The following is a 22,631-nucleotide window of genomic DNA, read 5'->3' as shown; positions in this document are numbered from 1 at the left end:
GGTCCTGCAACGTCTCACTTTCAAAATATTTACCCCATTATACTGTTCTCCAGTGTCTCCTACCACTGGACTCTGTTCCTTGAGAGCCAAGATTATCATCTTTGTATCACCAGCCCCTGGCACAGGCCTGGTAGAGTAGGTGTAAAGTGTTGGCAGTGAAAGAATGAATGACTCTATGGATGCTCTACTTGAGGTTTCTTGAGGTGACCAGTAGGGGTTACCCTAACTGTTCCAGAGCTGAGTGGGCTAACTTGTTCATTGCAGAGAAAGACAGCAGTCAAGATGGTGGTCACCTTGACCAATCCTGGGACTCAAAGTCCCTAGTTCTTTAAACATAAATCAACAATCATTCTTTTTTTTTTTTTTTTTTTTTTGGTATCAGGATGATGTTGGCCTCATAAAATGAGTTAGGGAGGAACAATCATTCTTTGCTGAATCTTTTGGGTACCTAGGATGAATCTGACACCTTGCCTATCTCAATGAGCCCAGTCCAGGACTCTAGAGGTATGTGTGTTGGCTGGTGGGGAGTGGGGGGTCTGTCAGAGCTGGGCTGATGGCAGCTCAGGCCTGTTCTGCAGCAGTCTGGCTCTAGGGCCTTTCCGAGCCCTTTCTGAAGGACAGGAAGAACACCAAGTATTATGGGAAGTGCAGAGCTTTCTGGCTCTTCCTCCTACAGCCTCCAGCAGTCAGCAGTACCTCCCAGAGGACCTGGAACACAGTTGGAGCTCAGTAAATGACAGTGTCCTTCATCTCCATGCCCACCCACCATGTGTTCCATCAGCCAAAGTTCACCTGCCTCTGTTATCTGCATAGTGGTCTTAATCTACTGTCCAGTGGAGCAGCTCCTTCTGGGAATCTCTAAAAGTTGCAGAACCAGGCCAGTTGTTAGTTCTATAGATCCCTGAAGGTATTGCCCACCCCATTAAGAGAAGAAGAAGGGAGTTTAAGGATGGGGAGAAGCCAGGCAGAGTCCTTGGAGCTTGGGCCAAGCTTCCTGGGCTGCAGACCCCCGTGCAGGTGGCTTCTATGGGAACCTACTCTGACCTGAGTGTGTTTCATCCTTGGAGCATCCTGCTCAGGAGGCATTCTTATCTCTGTTTCGACAAGAAAAGCAGGACTCAGAGATGAAGCCAACTTTCCAAGGTCATATAGCCAGTGAGTGGCAGAGTGAGGACTCACACCCAGATATCTGGTTCCAAAGCCTGTATTCTTTCTACATTGCTATCCTGCCTTTCCCTATGGAAAACTGGCATTGCCAGTCTCCTCTTCTAAGAGGAAGCAGAGGAGCTAGACCCATTGGCTCAGGTTTGTTGGCAGGATCATACTCCTAGGCATCTTGACAGACAAGAAGCATGAAAGAGTAGTGGAGTATGTTTTCAGTTACAAGTAACAAAAACCCAACACAAAGTGATTTCAACACCAAGAGGCTTAATTGTTCATGTAACTGGCTAGCCCCGAAAGTGTTCGGGCTTCAGGCACACTTTAATCAGGGCTCCAGTTCTGTTTCTCTGCAGGTGCCTTAGCTTTGCCCTCCTCTGTGTGTGTCATTTAGATTCTGTCTCGCTTTCCTCATGGAAGCAAAATGGTGTCCGTAGCACCGGGTCTCATATCTTCACACTCCACCACTCAGAGCAGGAGAAAACATCTGGTCCTAGAACACTACTGGAAGCTCATGGATGTAGGCTGGGTCCATTGTCTGTCCCTGAGCCAGTCACTGTAGGAGGTGGATGAGATTATGCTGATTGCAGTCCCAATCAGCATTGGGACCCCAGTGGCCCCGGGCTGCTGCACCATGGGGAGGGGATAGCCTGGCTTCTGGGAGTCAATCTAAGGTTGCTGGGGGTGGGCACAGGGCACACGGAATTCACCCTGCCTGAGCCTCCAGGTTTTAGCAGGGCTGGTGTAGGCCCCGTGAGGGCCGAACTCAAATGAGAGAGAGTGTGCTGAGGGTAAGAAGAGCATGAGGGGCGGTGTCAGGGAAGAAGTCAGGAAACAGCACCCCTTACTCCCCATCCACATGGCTGAGGAACACTGTGTGGTACAGCAGAAAGAGCCCCAGCCTCAAAATCAGGAAGATCTGGCTTCAAATTATTGGTTCTCTGTATGATTTGGGGCAAGTGACTTTCACTCTCTGTGGCAGTTCTCTCATTTGTAAAATGGGAATATTAATGCCTACATCAGAGGTCATCTTGAGGATTCAATTAAATCATGGTGATGCTCCTAGGACAGGGCCTGGCACCCAGTAGGTGCTCAGTAAGTGGTAAACAACTGCCAATCTGATCTCAATGGAGTATCTTCCTTTAGCTACAGCTTTGAGGAGTTTGAAGCACTTTTCTCCCTTCTGGGATAGCTGTGTTTACTGTAAAGACCAAATTAGATGCAAAATCTCTAAGGTCACCTCTGACTTTGTAAACAAAGCCAGAGAGCCGGAGGAAATGAAATTCCAAATGCCCTCGCCTAGCCTGGTTTGACCTCCGGTGTTGATGCAAACTCAAGCCGGCTCTCACTGTGGCCTGTGGCTCCGGGAAATGGAACCCAGCTTGGGACAGGGATGGGAATGGATTTGACTTGTCCTTTTGGCGTCTCCCCAGCCTGTGGAGCCCAGGCCTCTTGGAGCATCTTTGGGGCTGACACAGCGGAGGTTCCGGGCACACGTGGCCACTCCCAGCAGGAGGCTGCCATGCCCCACATTCCTGAGGATGAGGAGCCCCCCGGAGAGCCACAGGCAGCCCAGAGCCCTGCCGGCCAAGTAAGTGCCCCCTCTCTGCCCTCAGCTAGCCTGGCTGGGGGCCAAGCCAAGCACCCTGGGCTGAGGCCACAGCTCTTAGGCTGGCCAGAGGGTTTGCTGACAGCTCATGTAGGTTGCAGTGGGTACCTGGAGAAGGTATGTGGCTTCCATACTGAGGAATCAATTACTCTGAGTTGATTTGAATTGACCGAGGCTGCAAATATTCTGAATATAGAACCAACCATCTAGGCTGTGTCTGACTGAGGCCTCAGAAGTCAAACCATAAACCATGCAGGCTCCCTCTGAAACTGGGGAAAGACTTAGATGAGAACCATTAGCACTGAGAACCTCTTATGTCAGGGGAGTGGGCATGAGAAAAGGCCACTTAAAGTGAATCCACTTGAAATGGAGATCAAAATTGTATAGTAAATAACAAAAAAGGTTTTCAGTGAAATTTTATAATAGAAAGGAAATGATGAAAGCAAGTTAATTTAAAGGGACATTGAGATTTTTATTGTACAAATGAGGCATTCAAAACAAGCTATTTTTAGCTATACAGATTATGAAATATAGGTTATGTACTAATTTTCAGATTGAAGAAAGAATAAAATGTTGATTTTGGTGTGGGTATATTTATTTATTATACCAGCAAAATGATCTGTTCACATAGTAACACGCTCTTCACATTTTACTTTACAGCACCTAATTAAGAGACTCTGTCTGTTTAATATAATACTTAAGGGCTTCATCCATTTTCCTAAGGATCTCTTTCAATCCCTCAATATTCAAATTATTCCCTTTTGAAGAACTTATTTGAGCATCATCCTCATTGTATTTTCTTCACTTAATTGATAAGCTCTATCTGATCTCCTTGGTCAAAGACCTTGCATGTGAAATTCTCCATCACTGTTTTCTTTGACTTCATGAACTTTGCAGTTGATTTGCATTGAAATGGTATTGTCCTGTTATATCAAACAGTCGTCCAAACTGACTGAGCCAGTGGGATAGACACTTGTTAAGTGAGGGAAGAATCTGTAAGTGGAGCATTATTTTTATAAATGGGCAGATTCTTAGTGAATATTTTCATGTTATAGTGGCATTTGTTTTCTGACACATTACAACTCTGGGAACTTAGATAGTAAATACTTACAAAAGAATGGCCCCTTGTAGCTCCATATCCCAAACTCATGGGATTAAGATGTTGTAGAACTTGGCAGCCTTAGGGGTGAGGGGATTTTCCTTCCCTTGAATGTCTAAGTGACAGTGGGCCAACCTCCTAGCCCTTCAGCCTCAGGCAGCCCAGCCCAGGGTTTTATCAAGTCCAGGCCCCCATTCTGGGAAATAGTGGGTCCTGCTGCTGGAGGGTGCCAAGTTCCAAAAGCTCGGGGATTAAGGAAAGGAGACAAGACACTCACAACTGTGTTCAAAGGCGACTGCTTCCAGACCCTCAGGCCGTGACTTTCTTGGCCTCTGTCTCCTTAGCATCCCTATTTCCTCACCCTGGACTCCTCTAAAATGGCCATCCCTGGCCCCTTCTACTTCACTAACAATGGTAGTGCCGTTGAATCAGATTCTCAGGCAAAATCTAGCTCCTACGTCCTGGGCAACTCCCCCAAACAGCTGCCCCAAGAATAAAAGCATTCCTAAAATATAAGATAATGAAAGACCAGCAAAGATGCACCTCTGCTGTCAGTGAAGACAGGCTTTTATATTGAGTTAAGTTCTTCCTGGTTACAAAGCTTTATAATTAAAAGTTCTTTCAAAGTATATCCTCAGGAAACACAAAACAGACAACATAAACACCTGTCACTTAGACATTCAAGGGAAGGGCATCTCCCCACCCACAAGACTGCCAAGTTCTACAACATCTTGATCCCATGGGTTTGGGATATGGAGATCCAAAGGGCCATTCTTTTTAAAGTGTTTGTTATTTAAGTTCCCAGAGTTGTAATGTGTAAGAAAACAAATGTAATCATAACTTGAGAATATTCACTAAGAATCTACCCATTTGTAAAAATAATGTTCCCTCATGCATTCTTCCCTCATGGGTCCTTCTGCTGGGCCCCAATAATGCAGAAGCTATCAGTACCTGCAAACATTCTCTCTATAGTCTTGATAACCCATGAGCGCAGAGAGAATCATGGCACTTGAAGGGCCTTCAGAGACCATCTATTATTTAATAAGAGTCTGGTTCTGGCTCAGGGTCACAGGGAGACTGAACTTGTGGGGAACTGGAATTTAGAGCTCCCACTAGCCAATCAGGTATCCCTTACTCTCACCTTCGTGGCAGGCAGGCTCATGGAACCCTCTCCGCATTGTGGCAACCTCTAGAAATTCATCATGCCAACCTAATGGCGCTGTACCTATGAGCGTTTTGAAACCATGATGGTTAGGAAGGCCAGTAGGAATTCAGGGGAGCCGGGAGCCAGGAGGCCCAGGTCCTATCAGGGAGGACACGTAGCACAGGATTTAAGAATATAAACTGTGCAGTCATACCAAGCTGGGCTTGAATCCTAGCTCTTCTACGTTCTGGTCAACAGACCTTGTCTTGGCCAAGAAACTTTGAGACCAAGTCTGTCAACTTTGCCGTGCTGCTGGTTTCTTATGTGTTACCCAGTACAAGGGTTAGTTGCTGCCTCCTGGACTCTGCCTGTTCAGCCCAGCCCTCAAGTGCCTTCTATAGCCTGAGGGACTATGAAGCTGGGGCAGTTTAGACTCCCCAACCAAAGTCCACATCAAACTCAACTTTCTTTTGCCCTCTTCCCTTACTGCCTTGCCCTGGGCATTTCAAAGCTTTTCAGAAGGGAACCAGGCATGGTGGGTAAAGTGCTTCTCCCACTATTGCACCCACCAGACAACCCACATTGGGTTTCGCAGGTAGTCATGGCCTCGGGAGGGTCAGGCCTCAGGAGCTGGCCTGGAGCCTTCAGGGGGTTGGAACCTGAGTCCCTGGGAGCATCTGAGGCCAGGCAGCCAAGGAAGCGGGGTTGGCCAGGATGACTCAGCTGGAAGTCCCAATCCTGCCCGAATTCCCAGTCTGTGAAGCAGGCAAAGAACAGAGCATCCCTCTAAGTTTACAGCTCCCCGGGGTCCAGCCCTAGTTGTGATTCCTCAGGTCCCAGCCGCTATTTCCCATCACTGGCATGAGCACTAGCCGAGGCCTTCTCACACACAAACAAAATCTGTAGGACTAGATCCTGTTTCTCTTTCTGCACGCACGCACACAGACACACACACAGACACATGTGCAGATACACATGCATGCAGACAGACATACCCTTCAGGTCCTTAGTCAGAAGCTGCAATCAAATACCACACAAAAAAGCCCCACAACAATGTACTCTGCAAGGCTATGTCCTGAGTGGGGTTTTCTGCACTGGCCCTTGAACAGGGAGAGACTCAAAGGGAAGAGTTTGTAGCCAAGGGGTTCTAGCAGGAATAGACGCTGTCAGGACACAAGCGTGGGACCTTGGGGGACCACAGAATGACAGACTGCCAGTGCTAGAAGAATCCCAGGTCACATCTAAGCTCTGCCCATGCAGGCAAAGCTCTCTATAATGTGAACCCCACTCAGTCACCCTGGGAATTTTTTGAACACCAGATTCCTCAGCCATCCAAGACCTACTGAATTGGAATCTCTTGAGGTAGGTCTCAGGGATCTGTAGGAATATATCTTTTTATTTTTGAGATGGAGTCTTGCTCTGTCACCCAGGCTGGAGTGCAGTGGTGTGATCTCGGCTCACTGCAACCTCCGTCTCCCAGGTTCAAATGATTCTCATGCCTCAGCCTCCCGAGTAACCAGGACTACAGGCCTGCATCACTATGCCTGGCTAATTTTTGTATTTTTAGTAGAGTTGGGGTTTTGCCATGTTGGCCAGGCTGGTCTCGAACTCCTGGCCTAAAGTGATCTGCCCACCTCGGCCTCCCAAAGTGCTGGGATTACAGGCATGTACCACTGGGCCTGGTGTAGGAATCTGTAGGAATATTTCTATAATGAAAAGCTCACCACCTCCCAAGGAAGCCTGTGCACTGGTTGGCCAGCTCTGTCCTGGTCAAGCTGGAATCTGCCTCCCTCAAGACTCTCCCTTGGTTCTGCCCTCCATACAACCTATAATGGGGTGAAATCCTAAAGATGCAGGAAGGCAGTTCTGAGTCTTCCCAGAGTCTCTTTTTCTCTAGTTTCTTCAGTCTTTGCTCCCATGACAGTGTTCAAAGCCTTCCTAACCTCCGCTCAGGACACATACCAGCCCATCTCCCCCTCACTGTAGGGTCCCAGACCTGGCCCCAGGCTCCAGATGCAATCTTACCTAGGTCTGGATGATTTCCTGGACTGTGACCAGCAGCCACAGTAGGAAGCTGACTCACCCAAACAGTGCAGCATCCTCAGAAGTGCTCATAAACCTGAGGGTACAAAGAGGCTAACGTTAACTGAAAGAGCCCAGTTTTCATTGGCTCTCGCTTCCACCTGAACAACACCCATCCTCCTCCAAAGGGTTTTAGAAGCCCCCAGAGGCAGGTCAGTGTGAACTCATAAGCAGACTTCACCTCTTCATATCACCAGTTCTAGCACCCCAGCTACCACCTCCCCCTGCTCCCCTACCTCCATTGCACACAAAGCCACTTAATAATAATAGCTAACCCTGTGCCAGGTACTTGTCTACCGTATTAACTCATTTAACCTATAATTAGCCTTATGGTAGGTATTATCATTCCCATTATATAGCTGAGGAAACTGAGGCACAGAGAAATTAACTACCTTCCTCCAAGGTCACACGGCTCATAAGTGGCAGGCCCAGGATCTGGGCCCGGGCAGCCTGACCCCAGAGCCCATGCTTAGTCCATACCCTGCACTGAGCACTGTTACTGCCCCTGGGTCCTCTGTGAGAGCTCTGGGGCCTGGGCCAACAGTACGTTGTCCTGTGTTCCCAAAGCCACTCACCTCAGAGGGGCCAACTTCAGAGCTCGCTGTCAGGGGAATGCCAAAGCACCACCAAACCCCTTCTGCCTGCCAGCCCCTTGGGAGCACAAGCTCGTGGGGCCAGCAACCAAAGCTGCATGTCACATGCCTGTCTGTGCCCCTTCCTCATTCTCCTTCAGCCAGGTAATCAAACAGCCCAACTTTAACCGGAGTGGGCTGTCTGATTGCTTGGCTGAAGAATGAGGAAGGGGCATGGACACATTGAGGAAGGGGAAGGGCACGTCGACTCCTAGAAACACAGTCCACCATGCTATTGCCTGGTTTAGGCCACATACATGAGACACTCTGGGTCTCCCGGAGCATCTACATTGTGTTTCATTTGTTGATGCTCTAGGCAGACATGGATGCTCAGCCCTGTTATGCAGTAGCTCTTGTGACTTGAGGTCACTGCAGCACTCCAGTGATGAGTGGCATCCTCGCCTCTCCCCTCCCCTAACTTTTAAGTAACGAGATGAGGTTGGAGTGTGCTCCGGAGAAGCAGTCCTGTTTGTGTGGCCCTGATAGGAAGGGATCTGCTTGTGGAGCACCTAGAACCTCTGGCCATGGAGCTGCTAGCCTTCCTCCTCTTTTGGCTCAGAAATGGGGACTGACATAAGTGCCACCATAAGAAATCTGGGATTGGGTAGATAATTGGCTGGCTAGATGATTAAATGACTGCATTAAAGGGCAGAAGACATGGAGGGAGGACTAATGTTAGGAAGGGAGGGAGGAAGGGAGGATAGTAGATATCCTCTCCTTGGAATAAAGTTACTCTCATTGGAATAAAGCTAACACATATTGTGTGCTCTTCCACACTCCCAAAGTCTGTTGGCATGAGAGTAAAAACAGTGAGCAAGGTTGTAGGAGGCCTTTCCTGGCTTACACCCTCTGTCAGGGGGCTGGGCTCAGCGTCAACCCATCTGTCCTTTTAGAAGAGGAGGATGACCAAGCAGCCGGGAGTTCCAGAAGGTACAGGAAAGGCTCATAGGAATGTGAGGCAGAAGCAGCATGGCAGAGCAGGAAGAACTTAGGCTTCACATCCTTGACTGCTACCTTGGATAAGTGATTCACCTTGCCCCAGTTTCCTCATCTAGAAACTAAGAGTTATAGGAATAGCCACTAACAACAGCTAACCTTTATGGAGAACTCACTATGTGCCAGGCACCATATTAGGCTTGTTTTATATGTTACATTATCTCACCTAATTCTGACAATACTCCTGGGAATACTATTAGTATTCCCACTAACAGATAAAGAATTTAAACACAGAAGAGTAATATGCAGTGGGTCACATAGCTAAGGAAGTGACTGAGGCTAAATTCAAACCCAGTCAGCTTGACTTTAATTACCAGAATAGTATATATAAAGTGGTGAGCAAAGTACTTAGCTCACAAGAGGTGCTCAGTCCCTATAGCACAAAATGGTTTGCAAAATTTCCACATGTGTCATTGAAAGTGCAAAACCACTGTGAGGTAGACAGAGCAGAGAGAGTCACCCCCATGAAAGCGTGAATTTAGAGAAGTTAGGTATCTCATCCAGACGAAGGGAAAGAAACTAACACAGAGGTTCATAGTGTTTTCTAGGCATTTAACCTTCAGAACACACTCCTACATGGTAGTGATGACTACGTACATTTCACAGATCAGGATACTAAGGCTTGGAAAGGTTAAGCCAGTTGTTGAAAATCACATAGTAAGGAAATAGCAAGGCCTGATTCTACTGTCTCATGGTTGTAAGCTGAGGAAATAGGCTATAATTAATTGTTTTCTTATTTCTATTCCAAAAATACCCCATTATATGCAATAGAGCTTGAGCACAGAGGCAAGGGATGACTACTCACTTACACATGGTAGGCACTCAATAAATATGGAATTGAGGAAATGAAGTACATTTACTCAGTCAATGTTTATTGAATTTTGCTCAATAAATGTTTATTGAGCATTAACTAACTAAGGTCCTGCTCTCAGGAAGCTCACTTCCTGGTAGATTTACTACCAAATGCCAGTTCTGTCAGATCCAATTTGCTCTTGTGTTCTCCCACGGCCTTCTCCCATCAGGACCTGGAGAAGCCTTGTTCTGTGCTGTCTATGGGAATATCTCGAGTTTAGCCATATACTTTACTGCTGAAGGCAGATTGCCAACTTCTCTATCCATTTGACTCCTTTTGGCTGTTCAAGCCCTGTCCTCACTGGCCAACAGAGAGGTTCTGCCTATACCTCCCTGGAAACTCGTTGGGAACCGTGTGCTCCCCCACTGGAGAAAAGGCATATGACCCAAAGGACCAATTATCTGTCAGGAATGAGATGAAGAGGAAACAGACAAAGCATGTAAAACACCTGGAACCTGGTAAGGACTGTGTAGAGTAGGGATCCCTTTGCCCCCCAACTTTCCCAGTGAGAACCCTCATACGGTGCCTCCCATGTGCCAGGCACTGCTCTAGGCACTTTACACATAACAACTCACAACAACTCCAAGACACAGGCATGATTGTTATCCCACTTTATAGATGAGAAAACTGAGGCAGGTAAGGGCACTGTAATCACCAGAAACCAGGAAGTACTTGGATGCTTCCATCGAGGATTCTGAATTCATCTTCTGAGTTCATTTCCACTTATCACATCCTGTGCAAGAACAGCCTCAATTAAGGCCTTCAAAAAAATAAAATAAATTATCAGTAAAATATTAGTATCTGGTATACAAGATAATGGTAGCAAATACTGGGCACCTGGTATGTGGTCTAATCCCTCCAAGGTAGATATTATTATCTCTATCTTGTAAATGAAGAAATGGAGTCTCTGAGAGTTTATGTAATTGTCAAAGATCCCCTAGCTGTGCTGTGGTCAAATGGAGATTCAAACTCAAGTTTCCTGCTGATGTCATCCTGCCAGGTTGTCCTTCCTTTCCTGGCCCTGGCGAGGACACCAGAGGCCCCAGGCATGGGAAGCAGGTGCTTGATGCCCCATCCTTATAAAAAAGAGCTCAAGAGGACAGTTCCACTAGACTGGGCTCTAGTGGTTCTGGGCACAGGGTAAGAGCTGTGAGAATTTAGCTGTGGAAGTGCCTAAAACAAGGCAGAAAGTGTTTTAGAAATGTTGACGGTTACGGACAGTCAGAAATGCATGTTACAATTATTTTCCCTTAGTTCCTGTTGTAAGCAAATGAAACAGATGGCTGTTGTTTGTTTTTCTGTCTCCCCACATCAGGCTATGTGTGAGCTACTTGGGGGCCACAGACTGTGCCTTTCACATGTGTATCTCCACCCATAAGCATAGGCTCCAGCATGCGGTGGGAGCTCAGGGAAGGAGGGAGGGAGGGAGGGAGGGATGGGCAGAAAGGTGGATGAATGTTTGATTGTGCTGTGATAGGTTGGGTAGATAATTGGCTGGCTAGATGATTAAATGACTGTGTTAAAAAGCAGAATAAATGGAGGGTGGAGTAGTGTTAGGAAGGGAGGAAGGAAGGGAGGATAGAAGATATGACGGATGAACGATTAGCTGACTTGCTCTCCTTGGAATAAAGCTAACATACATTGCATGCTTTTCCACACTCCCAGAGTCTGTTGGCATGAGAGTAAAAACAGTGATCAACAAGGCAGTTGTTCTTTATCCCTGACTTCTAGAAATAAATGGACAATGGCAGGAAAGTGGATCCACCAGAGGCAGGGCAGGCCCTTGGTGCAAGGGAGGACTCCGCAGAGCCTTCGGAGAGCCAGGGAACTGACCCTCTGTGCTTGGCAGAGAGGAGTCCCATGTCCAGCACACCTCAGCAGAGTCACTTCTGCTCTCTCCTGTACCCCTAGGACTTGCCGCTGGGATAATAATTTTCTTTCAAGTCCCCAGAGATTATTATTATTTTTTTTGAGATGGAGTCTCGCTCTGTCGCCCAGGTTGGAGTGCAGTGGTGTGATCTCGGCTCACTGTAAACTCCACCTCCTGGGTTTACACCATTCTCCCACCTCAGCCTCCCGAGTAGCTGGGAATACAGGTGACCACCACCATGCCCGGCTAATTTTGTTTTTGTATTTTTAGTAGAGACGAGGTTTCACCGTGTTAGCCAGGATGGTCTTGATCTCCTGACCTTGTGATCCACCCACCTTGGCCTCCCAGAGTGCTGGGATTATAGGTGTGAACCACCACGCCCGGCCCAGAGAGTCCTTTTATCCTGTTGTAAGAGCACTGGCTGCTTTTGCTGCTGGATCTCCTGTCTACCAAGGCAGTCCCTGTTTGCCCTCCAGGCTATAAGACAGGGATCTGGGGATACAGTGTCACAGTGCCCACCCACCACCAGCACCTTCACTGTCATTATTATTGCTTTCTCTCATTTAATACTTAAAACAAGCCTAGAGAATAGTGATCATTAGCTCTATATAATGTTTAAGACCGTGAAAGAGAAGTTTAGTAACTAGTAACTTGCTCAAGGTCACCCAGGTAGGATTCTGGTCTAGGCCTACCCAACTTCTTCACTAGCCCACATTGCCTCCCAGCAGGTCCTCCTCTCCTGGGCTATCTGCCAGTGCCCATCTACAGGATCTAAACCCCCAATGTCTGCCTGCGCTGGAGTGGGCTGGAGCTGGGGCTGGAGCTATTCCTTACAGTTTCCTAGCCCGAGCCTAGCCGTGTGACTCTGGGGAAAGGAAGCTAATATTCCCATCTATGACACTGGCCTATATTTATCTCTGTGCCCAAGCGGTTAGGAAAACTATTGTGCATTCCTGAGAATTTACGAGTGAAATAAGCATTTAAATGTTTCTATAAGATTTATTTAAGGAGAACAAAATGTGGCCTGCTGGCTTATTAGAGGGTGAGCGTCTGGGAGATGACCTAGACCTCAGTGCCTGGCTGATTCCAGGGAAGGGAAATGGACCCCCGGGGAGACTGGGCCCATGGATGAGTGAGAAGGGCAGTGAACCAATGGCATCCTCTGCCCCTGCTGTCCCTTTCTCCAGCTGTGTGTTCAGCCTCGTGCTGGTTTGAAGGCTTCCTGGAGGAAGAGGTACCTTCTGCGAAGGAGAGTGCAGCTTGGAAGAATAAGAGTGTCAGAGGCCAGCAGGGCACCAGGAACCAGGGGAGGTGAGACCAAAGACTGGGGATGCAGCTGTAAGAGCAGCATGGTGTCATGGGAAGGACACAGTCTATGTTCAGTCACTTCCACTATTTACAAGTGGCACAGCCCTGGACAAGTCAATTTTTGCATTGATAAAGTGGAGATCAAAATAGAAAAGCAGAAGAGAAAAAAGAAAGATAACAATCTTCTACTCCATGCTCGTGGCCTTCACTTTCATCTTCTCATTTCCTCTTCACAATTCTGTGAGTTCCAGAGGTATTATCACCCCCAATTTGTAGATCGTGTCCTGAGGTTTACTCACTGAGTTTCTGGGAGGATTTGGTGAGAAAACACAAGGAAGATCTGGGACAGGGCCCACCATACAGTGGACCTGAGTAACTGCCACTTCCCTCTAGCCACGTTTGTTTCTGTGCTTCCACGTCTGTAACCCAGGAAGGGCATTGATTGGTTTGAGAAGCAGAGGGTGAGAGAGGGAGTGGAGCCGGGTGAAGGTGGCCTTAGAGGTGGGTCCTTCATCACTTGGGCTTATGTGGTCAGAAGCCACAGGAGAGATGCTGGGCCCTCCCAATTTAACTCCAAATGGTTGATGAGACCCAGAACTAAGAGTAACAATCTTCTCAAAACCAAATGCCAAAGTCATTAATTCAATCCCCAAGGGAATAATAAGGGACCATAACATCTAATGCTTAGTGAGCATTTGCTCAGTGCTAGATGCCCTTCCACAGGCTTGCCATCTAGGGTTACCAGATTTGGCAAATGAAAATATGATTATGTGCTGTACATGGTGGCTCACACCTGCAGTCCCAGCTACTCAGGTGGGACTGAGAGGATCACCTGAGCCCAGAAATTTGAGACCAGCCTGGGCACGTAGCAAGATTCGGGGGGGGGGGGGGGGGGGGGGGGAGGGAGAGAGAGAGAGAGGGAGAGAGAATACAGTTATGTCCATGGAATATTTGAGACACACTTATACTAAAAAGTTATTTGTTGTACATTTGAAATTCAAATATAACAGGGACATCCTGTGCTTTATCCAGAAATCCTATTTCTATATCAACCTGTTTGATTCTTATAACAACCCTGTGAGATAGTTCCATTACAGATTAGGTAACTGAGGCACAGAGAGGCAAGGTAACTTGCCCAAGGTTATACAGCTAAAAAGTATGCCATAAGGTAGTGTGACTTCTGAGCCTGAGGCCCGGAAGCCCCTAAGCCAGTAAGTTGCCTGGCCAGTGATATTTGGTCTCACGGTTCTCCCAAGCTTTCTTGAACGCCTGCCTTGTGTTTGGCAGCTCAGAACGGGAGCAGGGATGCGTGTGTGCACTGCATTAAAATCTGGCAGAATTCACCCCAGAGGGCCCCTAGAATCTTCCCACACACTCTCTCCTGGATTACTGTCTCCCCAGTCCCTGATAGAGTGAAAAACAGCCTCCACAAGACCTGAATGTTCCCACAAAAACAGTTTTGCAGAAAAGGAGAAGTCGCCCAGAGCTTGCTCAATGATTCTGTGAGCTGATGAGGGAAATAACACTATGATTTTATGACTTGGGTATTTTGCACACATTAAAAGGCAAGTGTGAAGAGCCTTCCAGGATGTTCCATCAAGGGATTAGAGGATTTCCCCCGGGTTGCTTTATGCTTCCTGCCTTGTAAGCCACTTGGAATTGTGAGTGTCTGCAGTTACATGCTTGGCACTTGCCACCCATGGCTTGTTTCTGTCTTTTTGTGTGGGCACCTCTGCCCTGGTCCTCCTCCCCAGTGAGGTGCCTACAGTCAGGAGAGCTTTGCTTCAAGTAGCCATTAGCCAGCAAGCAGAGAAAATTCCTATCAGAAGGCAGCTCACTCCAGTGCCTTGTACCCATTTACCTGGTAGGTATCAACACCAAGGACACTATTAGTAATAACAGTGGAGGTTACTTCCCCTTCTCTCCCCATTCCATCATGCTAATGAATAAGAAGCATTGCAGAGGCCTGCCCAGTTCACCTTTGTCTCCCCAGACCCTAGCATAGACCCTGACCGCAACAGGCATTCAAAGAATGTTTGCTGGATGAATGGACAGAATAAGGTCCAATAATGTGGGAGTGTTCACAGAGTACATCCCTTTCTTGGATGCCAAACAGAATCTGATCACTGCCAGCCCGGTGCCCCTCTCTTCTCCAAGAAGGTCTTTGCTCTGCAAGACTCTTCAGTAAATGTTTGTGAGTCAATCATATGAACAAATGACGATAATCTGCACAAAAAATAACTAGATGGAGCTGTGGGAGTAAAGGCTGGAGCGAGAGAAATTGAGAGAGAAGGTAGACAGAGGATCTGAGCAGCGAGGCAAGCAGGGGAAGAGTCATCAGAGAGCGGGGCATGAGAAAAGTGAAGGAAAGAGAAAAAAGCAGAGGAGAGGTGAGGATGGGAGTGAAGATTTGTTCCCCTTCCATGTCCTTTGAAAGGTGAGAGTACAGAATGAAGTTCCTTCTATGTTGGTTTTGTTTCTGTTGAACAGTTCTGTAAGGCGAGCCTTCTCAAAGACTGGGCCACATGGATCACGGCTTCATTAGGTTTCAGGGCAAATAGTTGAACCACAACCCCCAACCATAGACAGTTAGGAGCATGAGCTTCTCTTTGTCTGCGGGATATTTGTGTTTGTCAAATCATCCATCATTCCCGCATTTATATAGTCTCATGTTTTCATGTCTTATATTTTATTGTTGGTTACTTTAAATTGCTTTGAGAAGTAGATAGTGTCAATAAGATTAAAAATAAATAAACAAAGGCCAGGGGTGGTGGCTCACGCCTGTAATCCCAGCACTTTGGGAGGCCAAGGTGGGCAGATTACTGTAGGCCAGGAGCTGGAGACCAGCCTGACCAATATGGTGAAACCCCATCTCTACTAAAAATGTAAAAATTAGCTGGGCATGGTGGTGCACGCCTGTAGTTCCAGCTACTCGGGAGGCTGAGGCATGAGAACTGCTTGACCTGGAGGCAGAGGTTGCAGTGAGCCGAGATCATGCCACTGCACTCCAGCCTGGGAGACAGAGTGAGACTCCATCTCAAAATAAATAAATAAATAAAATAAAATATGTATTTTACTTATTTAGCAGCCTGAATATATGAAACTCTTGGAAATGGATACGTACTATAACTCTCCTAATACCACCACAATTATTTTTTCAGACTACAACATGGAGTTAGCTCACGCTTGGCCCTCCTGCCACTTTAAATAGCTCATCCTCATCAATGCATGCCAGGAGTTTGTAAAGCCCCACCACGAGGGGTGGCAGAAGCCATATGATAGAATGCATGTAAAAATGATATTTTTGCCAAACTGCATTTCTTCTTGTTCATCAGAGGACTCATACAAGAAAGAAATTCTCTAAATATGACAGACATGAAAAAGGCAACTTTCAGAGCTCAAATTTTCACGGTCAGAATAAAATCCAGGGAAAGAAGCCGGTGCATGCTATAAGCACAGTCAGAGTTTCCATTGGCGTTCCCATGGTGATAGGCATGAGGCTGCCCAGATGATGTGGGCGGGAGAGATTTTAAGCACAAACCTCCTGTGCTCTAGAAAACCAGGCCAGGATGAAAACTACATGACACAGGGCAGTAACTCAGATGCCTTTGAGCACAAATCACTGAAGGAAGCCAATTTAGGATAGCTCAAACCAGGTTACTCTGCAGAAATGTGGGCCCAAGATTGTTTCATCTTTTCAGTTTAAGGAAAAGCAGGCTATCCAGACCTTTATGTGAATTCTTACAATTATGGAACATTGGTAACTAATTTAAAAACTTGTAACCACTGCTAGCAAACAGGCACATGGGTCTCTAATTTGCACCTCTGAGCTCAGAATATGTGTCAGAGGATGCTCATTGGTTAATTGACATCCAAGAGATCACACCTGCCAGAAACACTGACAAATCCCTGATTCCCAGTAATGCCTTTTGCTAATGCTACTCCCTTTTAATGATGTGAAGAGATTCCTCTGGAAAGACTTCAGCTCTTCCTACTCACCAGAAAACCCGCACAGTAGAAAACTCCCTATTCCTTCTTCTTCCTTGGCTCTCCCATTAAGCTTGGCACCTGCCCCTGGCCCTGGCTGCCGCCCCCTCTATCTGGCCACCTGCCATTTGACACGCTGCTTCCCCTTCTTAACCTCCCCAGCCCTTGTGAATACTGTTCCACTGCATGTCCTCAGGGCCCCAGATCATTGTTCCACCTCCCTTCTGGTCCCCTGGAAACCCCCAGCTTCTCTGCTGCTTGCTGGCCTCCCACCAAGGGAGCCCACTGGACAAAAGATGGGAAAAACTGGCTCACCTTGAATAGAACCATCGTTAATTTTAATAATGATCATGACTCAAGGGTACTTATAGACCATATGACACTTATCAAAGTGTATACACATTCGTCATTTCTTTTTACTTGCATAATCTTCCTGTGAGACAGAGCAGGCCTTTGGCCATTTTACCCTTATAGGAACGGAGGGATAAAGCCACAGGAGGACAAGCTTGTCACCAGCCCCTCAAGGCATACTATCCAGAGAATGAGTTGTTGCTTTTTAGAAAACTCCCTGGATGTCTCTTCTAGGGGGAGTCCTTGGCAGAAGGATGGGTATCTGTCCTCGGAGGGACTGGAGCTCTAGGGTCATGAGGACAGGCCAGCCAGTCTTGGTTTCAGCCACAAGCACCATGCTGACTTCTCGTCACTCCCTCTTGGCCAACTCTAGGTTTCCAAATGGAGAGCGACACAGCTCCAATTTACCAGGGAACTCCTCAGAATTCCTATAGGGGATGATGGATATTCTAATAACTGGGCCTCTTCTGTCATCTCAACCAGTATAAATAGAGGGATGCATGGATGATCTGCTGTTAACATTTCTGTATTTCCCTTTGGGTAGTTAAGCTATTCTCAAGCCTAACCTTCAGGACTTCCCATCTTCAAAACCATAAAGACCAAACTCATTAGAGTAGCTTCAAGGTCCTTCAGAAGCTGGCTCAATCTCTTATTGTAGTTTCACATTTCCCCCAGCCCTGACCTCTCCTATCTCACATGTCATAGTCCATGCACCTGCAACAGCTACACTGACAAATTCCTGATTCCCAGTAATGCCTTTTGCTAATGCTATTCCCTTTGGCCGAATCCTGGCCTCTAACATCTTTGCTGTCCAAGCTCCTACTCATCCTTCAAGACCCAACTCAAAAGTCCACTCCTTTATAGAGTCTTCTTCAACTCCTCTCACTAAAGAGTTTTCTTTCCTTCCTCTGAACTTTCACAGAATGTGGTCCGTCCCTTGTTACCTTATATTTATTATGAGTTATTCTTTGTATCCCTTGCTTGACTGCGAGCCCTTGAGGGTCTTCTCTTCATATCTCAATTTGCTTTTGGCACATGGTGGATAACCATAAAGTGTTTGTTGAATGAAAGAGAAAGAAATCTGAAGTAATATAAACATTTATTTAAAATATTAATCATATGCTAGAACCCTAGCACATTAAAAATATCAATCATGGCCTGGCATCGTGGCTCACACCTTTAATCCCAGTGCCTTCAGAGGCAGACATGGGAAGATCGCTTGATTCTGGAAGTTCAAGACCAGTCTGGCCAACATGGTAAGACCCTGTCTCTACAGAAAAAAAATTTTAAAGTTCAGCCAGGCATGGTGGTGCACACCTGTAGTCCCAGCTACTCAGGAGGCTGAGCCAAGATGATCCCTTGAGCCCAGGAGGCAGAGGCTACAACGAGCTATGATTGTGACACTGCACTGAAGCCTGGGCAACAGAGTGAGACTCCATCTCCATACTAAATAAATTAAATAAATAAAAATATCAATCACGCAGTAGGTACCTTATCAATGTTATTTTTAATCTTCACACAAACCTTGTGAGTTAGACTTTATAATCATGGAGCATAGAGAGGTTAAATAAGTTGTCCATGACACACAGCTAGTAGTTGAAATTTGAGCCCAGGTTTGTCTGACTCTTCCAATAGGCAATGCTGCTTCCTACTGCTTCTACACAGCCCATGTCCCTGCCCAAGCTTCCCTTCCGTGTCCCGGGAGATTCTGAGTGCCTCCTTTTCCTTCAGCCACTGTAGCTCCCTGCACTGAAGAGCTCCTGGATAAGAACACAGAGCCCCATGAACATCTCCTCAAAGATCTGTCTCTGAGTTTCCACATAAAAGCATCCTTTCCACAAGAGAAGCAGCATGGTGCTCCCCAGGCTGGACTCTCACCCAGACTTCTCCAGCTCATGTGGCCTTATGCTTGGGGCCAAACAAGGGAAGAGATGAAAATGAAAATGGGAAAAGCTGGGTTCACTAAAATTGTGGGACTTAAGAAGTCCAGATTCGGCCGGGCGCGGGTGGCTCAAGCCTGTAATCCCAGCACTTTGGGAGGCCGAGACGGGCAGATCACGAGGTCAGGAGATCGAGACCATCCTGGCTAATACGGTGAAACCCCGTCTCTACTAAAAAAATACAAAAAACTAGCCGGGCGTGGTGGCGGGCGCCTGTAGTCCCAGCTACTCGAGAGGCTGAGGCAGGAGAATGGTGTGAACCCGGGAGGCGGAGCTTGCAGTGAGCTGAGATCCGGCCACCGCACTCCAGCCTGGGCGACAGAGCGAGACTCCGTCTCAAAAAAAAAAAAGAAGTCCAGATAGCAGTATGAGACCTATTTCACAACAAGGCGTAATGTCAAAAGGAGAGTGGGCCTCCTCCCTACCTTGCAGGGAACCAACACCTGCGCATCGAGGGCTCAAGAACACAGCCTGGCTCTGCCAGAGGCTCCAGCCCATCAGCAGCCCCCTCTGCCAGCAGGGCTAGTGGAGGTGAAAACATTTCATGTGGAGGGGCTCTAGAAGGATTTGGCCCCCCAGGGGAAGTGGCAATAGGGACAGTGGGTACCCACTGCTTTGAAGCTGCAGGAGGCAGCAGCAATAGTGGAGGTGGCAGCGACACGCTCTGGGGCGCTCAGAGGCAGGTCTTGGGCGAAGGCAGTCGGGTGCTCACAGAGAGAGCAGTGGCAGCACACGCCAGTCAAGGGGGTGGGAAGGAGGAGAAGGAAAATGACAGGCACCCTCTTAAGTTGATGGAGGGACCCAAGAGAGAATTCCAGGAGAGTCTCTTCTAACAAATTACGATTACTGAAATGTCAAAGTTACCCAAAGGTAGGACTGTCATGGAACATCAGGGGTGTGTGGGTGCCACTACGTTTTCTCCAGGCCATCATTCTTCCCTAGCCAGGCTGGCCTCAATCTGAGGACTCTGTATCATTCTTTTCCTGCATTGCTAGTGAGAACTAACGAGGGATAGCTTGTAGTGTCCCTAATCTTAGTGCGTGAATAGTGAACTGTGTTAAGTTCAGGTGAGAGCCTGCTGGGGGAATAAAGGAGAAACTGCCTATCTTTTTTGTTTTCTGAGTAAACCAAATAACCTGTATGTGTGCACTATTCACAATAGACAAGGTATGGAAACAATCTAAATGTCTGTCAATGGATGAATTAAAAAATGTGAAAAATGTATACACAATAGAATATTGTATCTGTATACACACACATACACACACACAAGGATATTATTCAACTTTTAAAACAGAAGGAAATGCCACCATTTGCAACCATGTGGGTGAACCTGGAGGACATTATGCTAAGTGAAATAAGCCAGGCACAGCAAGACAATATTGCATGATCTCACTTATATGTAGAATCTAAAAAGGTCAAACTTGCAGAAACAGAGAGTAGAATGGTGGCTGCCAGTGACTGGGGGTGGGAGAAATGGGGAGATGTTGGTCAAAGGATTCAACTTGATATTTCAGTTATGAGATGAATATGTTCTGGGGATCTAATGTACAGCATAATGTATTGTGTACTTGGAATTTGCTAAGTATTGTCCACCATACAAAAAGGTAACTATGTGAGTTGGTGGATATATTAGTTAGCCTGACTGTGGTAATCATTTCACATCAAAACGTCACACTGTATGCCTGGAATATATGACATTATATAAAAACATTGTATCGAGGTAATGAAAACATCACATCGTATGCCTTGAATATATACAATTTTTATTTGTCAACTATACCTCAATAAAGCTGGGGGAATAAAGAGTAAACTGCATTTGTCTCCTAATCAAGATGGCTCTGATCATCATGATGTGAGAATAAATGCTCTGGCTCCTGCCCCTGGAAGCTCCCACCAGCCCAAGCCTAACTCTGTGTTTTTGTTCTAAACCAGCAGGGTCCTCCTACCACAGGAATATCTTACAGTCCACCCCCCACGATTGTCCTGACTGGGGATGCCACTTCACCAGAAGGAGAAACCGACAAAAACCTGGCCAACAGGTACAGGTGCCTGATCCTTGCATTGTGACGAACAATATGTCCTAGAACATGAGGATCTGACAGCTATATTTTTAAATAAATCTTTTCTTTTTTCTTGTATCATTTTATTGACTAAACTATAATCAAGCAGTTTTTCAAAATACGAGAAAGAAATTGGAATTTTTCCATTTCTTGGCCTCCCATGGAAAGGGCTAGTCTTTAAGAAAAGCATAAATCACCGCAGGGGAGTTCAAGGTCAGGAGTTCGAGACCAACCTGGCTGACATGGTGAAACCCCATCTCTACTAAAAATACAAAAATTAGCTGGGTGTGGTGGTGCATGCCTGTAGTCTCAGATACTCAGGAGGCTGAGACAGGAGAATCACTTGAACCTGGAAGGCAGAGGCTGCAGTGAGCCAAGATTGCGCCACTGTACTCCAGCCTGGGTGACAGAGTAAAATTTAGTCTCAAAAAAAAAAAACAAAAAGAAAAGAAAAAAGAAAGAAAGAAAGAAATAATATACAGGCATCTATTCACCTATTTTCAAGTCGTGGATTGATTTTCTGAACAAGATGACTGTTCTGTCTTTCAGAGTTCACAGTCCCCACAAGAGGCCTTCTCACCGACACTTGAAGGTGTCCACTGCCTCCCTGACATCTGTGGGTAAGGACCAGGGCAATCTAAGTCATGTTTGAGTAGAAAGACTGAGGTCTGGCAGCATAGCTGGGCTTGACCCCTTACTCTCTCCTTCTCTTCAAGGTGGTCCCTCCCTATACACCCAACAGGACAGGGTAGATCAGCCCATCTGGGTCTAGGAGAAACATATTTAATTCAGTTTTTGTTGCTCAAAAGACAAGACCAGGGCACAAAGAGGAAGATGCAGAAGTCAAAGAAAGAAAGAAAGAACAGCTGAGTAAAGCTTTTTTTTGAGGTTTAGGGGGCAGAGTCCTCCAGCCTCTATTAGAGAGGCCCACATCCAGGTTGGAGTGGGTGCCTGAGTGTAAGGCTGGCTACCCTGGTCATCTGCTCATCCCCAGATGGTGGCTCACGATCTGCCCTGGGCTGTTGGAACATAGATATCATACAGAGTTGGTCCCTGCCTTAATGCTGCTCAAGAGACTGAGAAATGAGCAGATAATTGGGACCCTGTATGATAAGAGACTGCACAGAAGAGCTAGGCCAGCCAAGGCAAGAAGGGGACCGAGCAAGTCTCTCTGGGGAGAGGAAGTTTTAGGAAGGTATTCCAGAGGAGGTGGCATTTGAGTTGTGCCTTAGAGAGCTGGACAGAGAGGTGAGGGAGGAAGGGCATGCCAGGGGGAATATGAAACACACTAAAAGAGCAGGAACCTCCATGGAGCATGTTGCTGGCAACTGAAACTCTGCCATGTGTACCAATTGGGACTTTTTCAAATGATAGAAACCCAACTCAAACTACCTCACACCAAAAAAAATTTACAAAAGCCAGCGCTTGTGATTTCAGGTAGTGCTGGATCCAGGTGCTCAAAGTGGATTATTAGCAATAGTCCCATTCCATCTCTTGAACCTTTTTTCTTGTGTGTTAGCTTTCTTCTTGGCAGACTCT

At 46.8% G+C, this 22,631-nt stretch overlaps 1 protein-coding gene across 1 annotated transcript in view; it reads left to right on the top strand.

Annotated features, from left to right (window-relative positions):
- The first annotated feature begins 2,528 nt into the window (after positions 1 to 2,528).
- MRVI1 (murine retrovirus integration site 1 homolog) overlaps positions 2,529 to 22,631 on the top strand; it is a 78,075-nt gene continuing 57,972 nt past the window's right edge. The window contains 4 exon segments of the mRNA XM_030917497.1: positions 2,529 to 2,552; positions 2,555 to 2,749; positions 20,965 to 21,071; positions 21,642 to 21,712. Of these exon segments, the coding sequence (XP_030773357.1) occupies positions 2,529 to 2,552; positions 2,555 to 2,749; positions 20,965 to 21,071; positions 21,642 to 21,712 (397 nt within the window).

This window comes from Rhinopithecus roxellana, chromosome 15 (genome assembly GCF_007565055.1).
Source record: "Rhinopithecus roxellana isolate Shanxi Qingling chromosome 15, ASM756505v1, whole genome shotgun sequence".
Lineage (NCBI taxonomy): Eukaryota > Metazoa > Chordata > Mammalia > Primates > Cercopithecidae > Rhinopithecus > Rhinopithecus roxellana.
The sequence above is the reverse complement of the archived record's forward strand: the minus strand, read 5'-3'. Positions and strand labels throughout refer to the sequence as shown.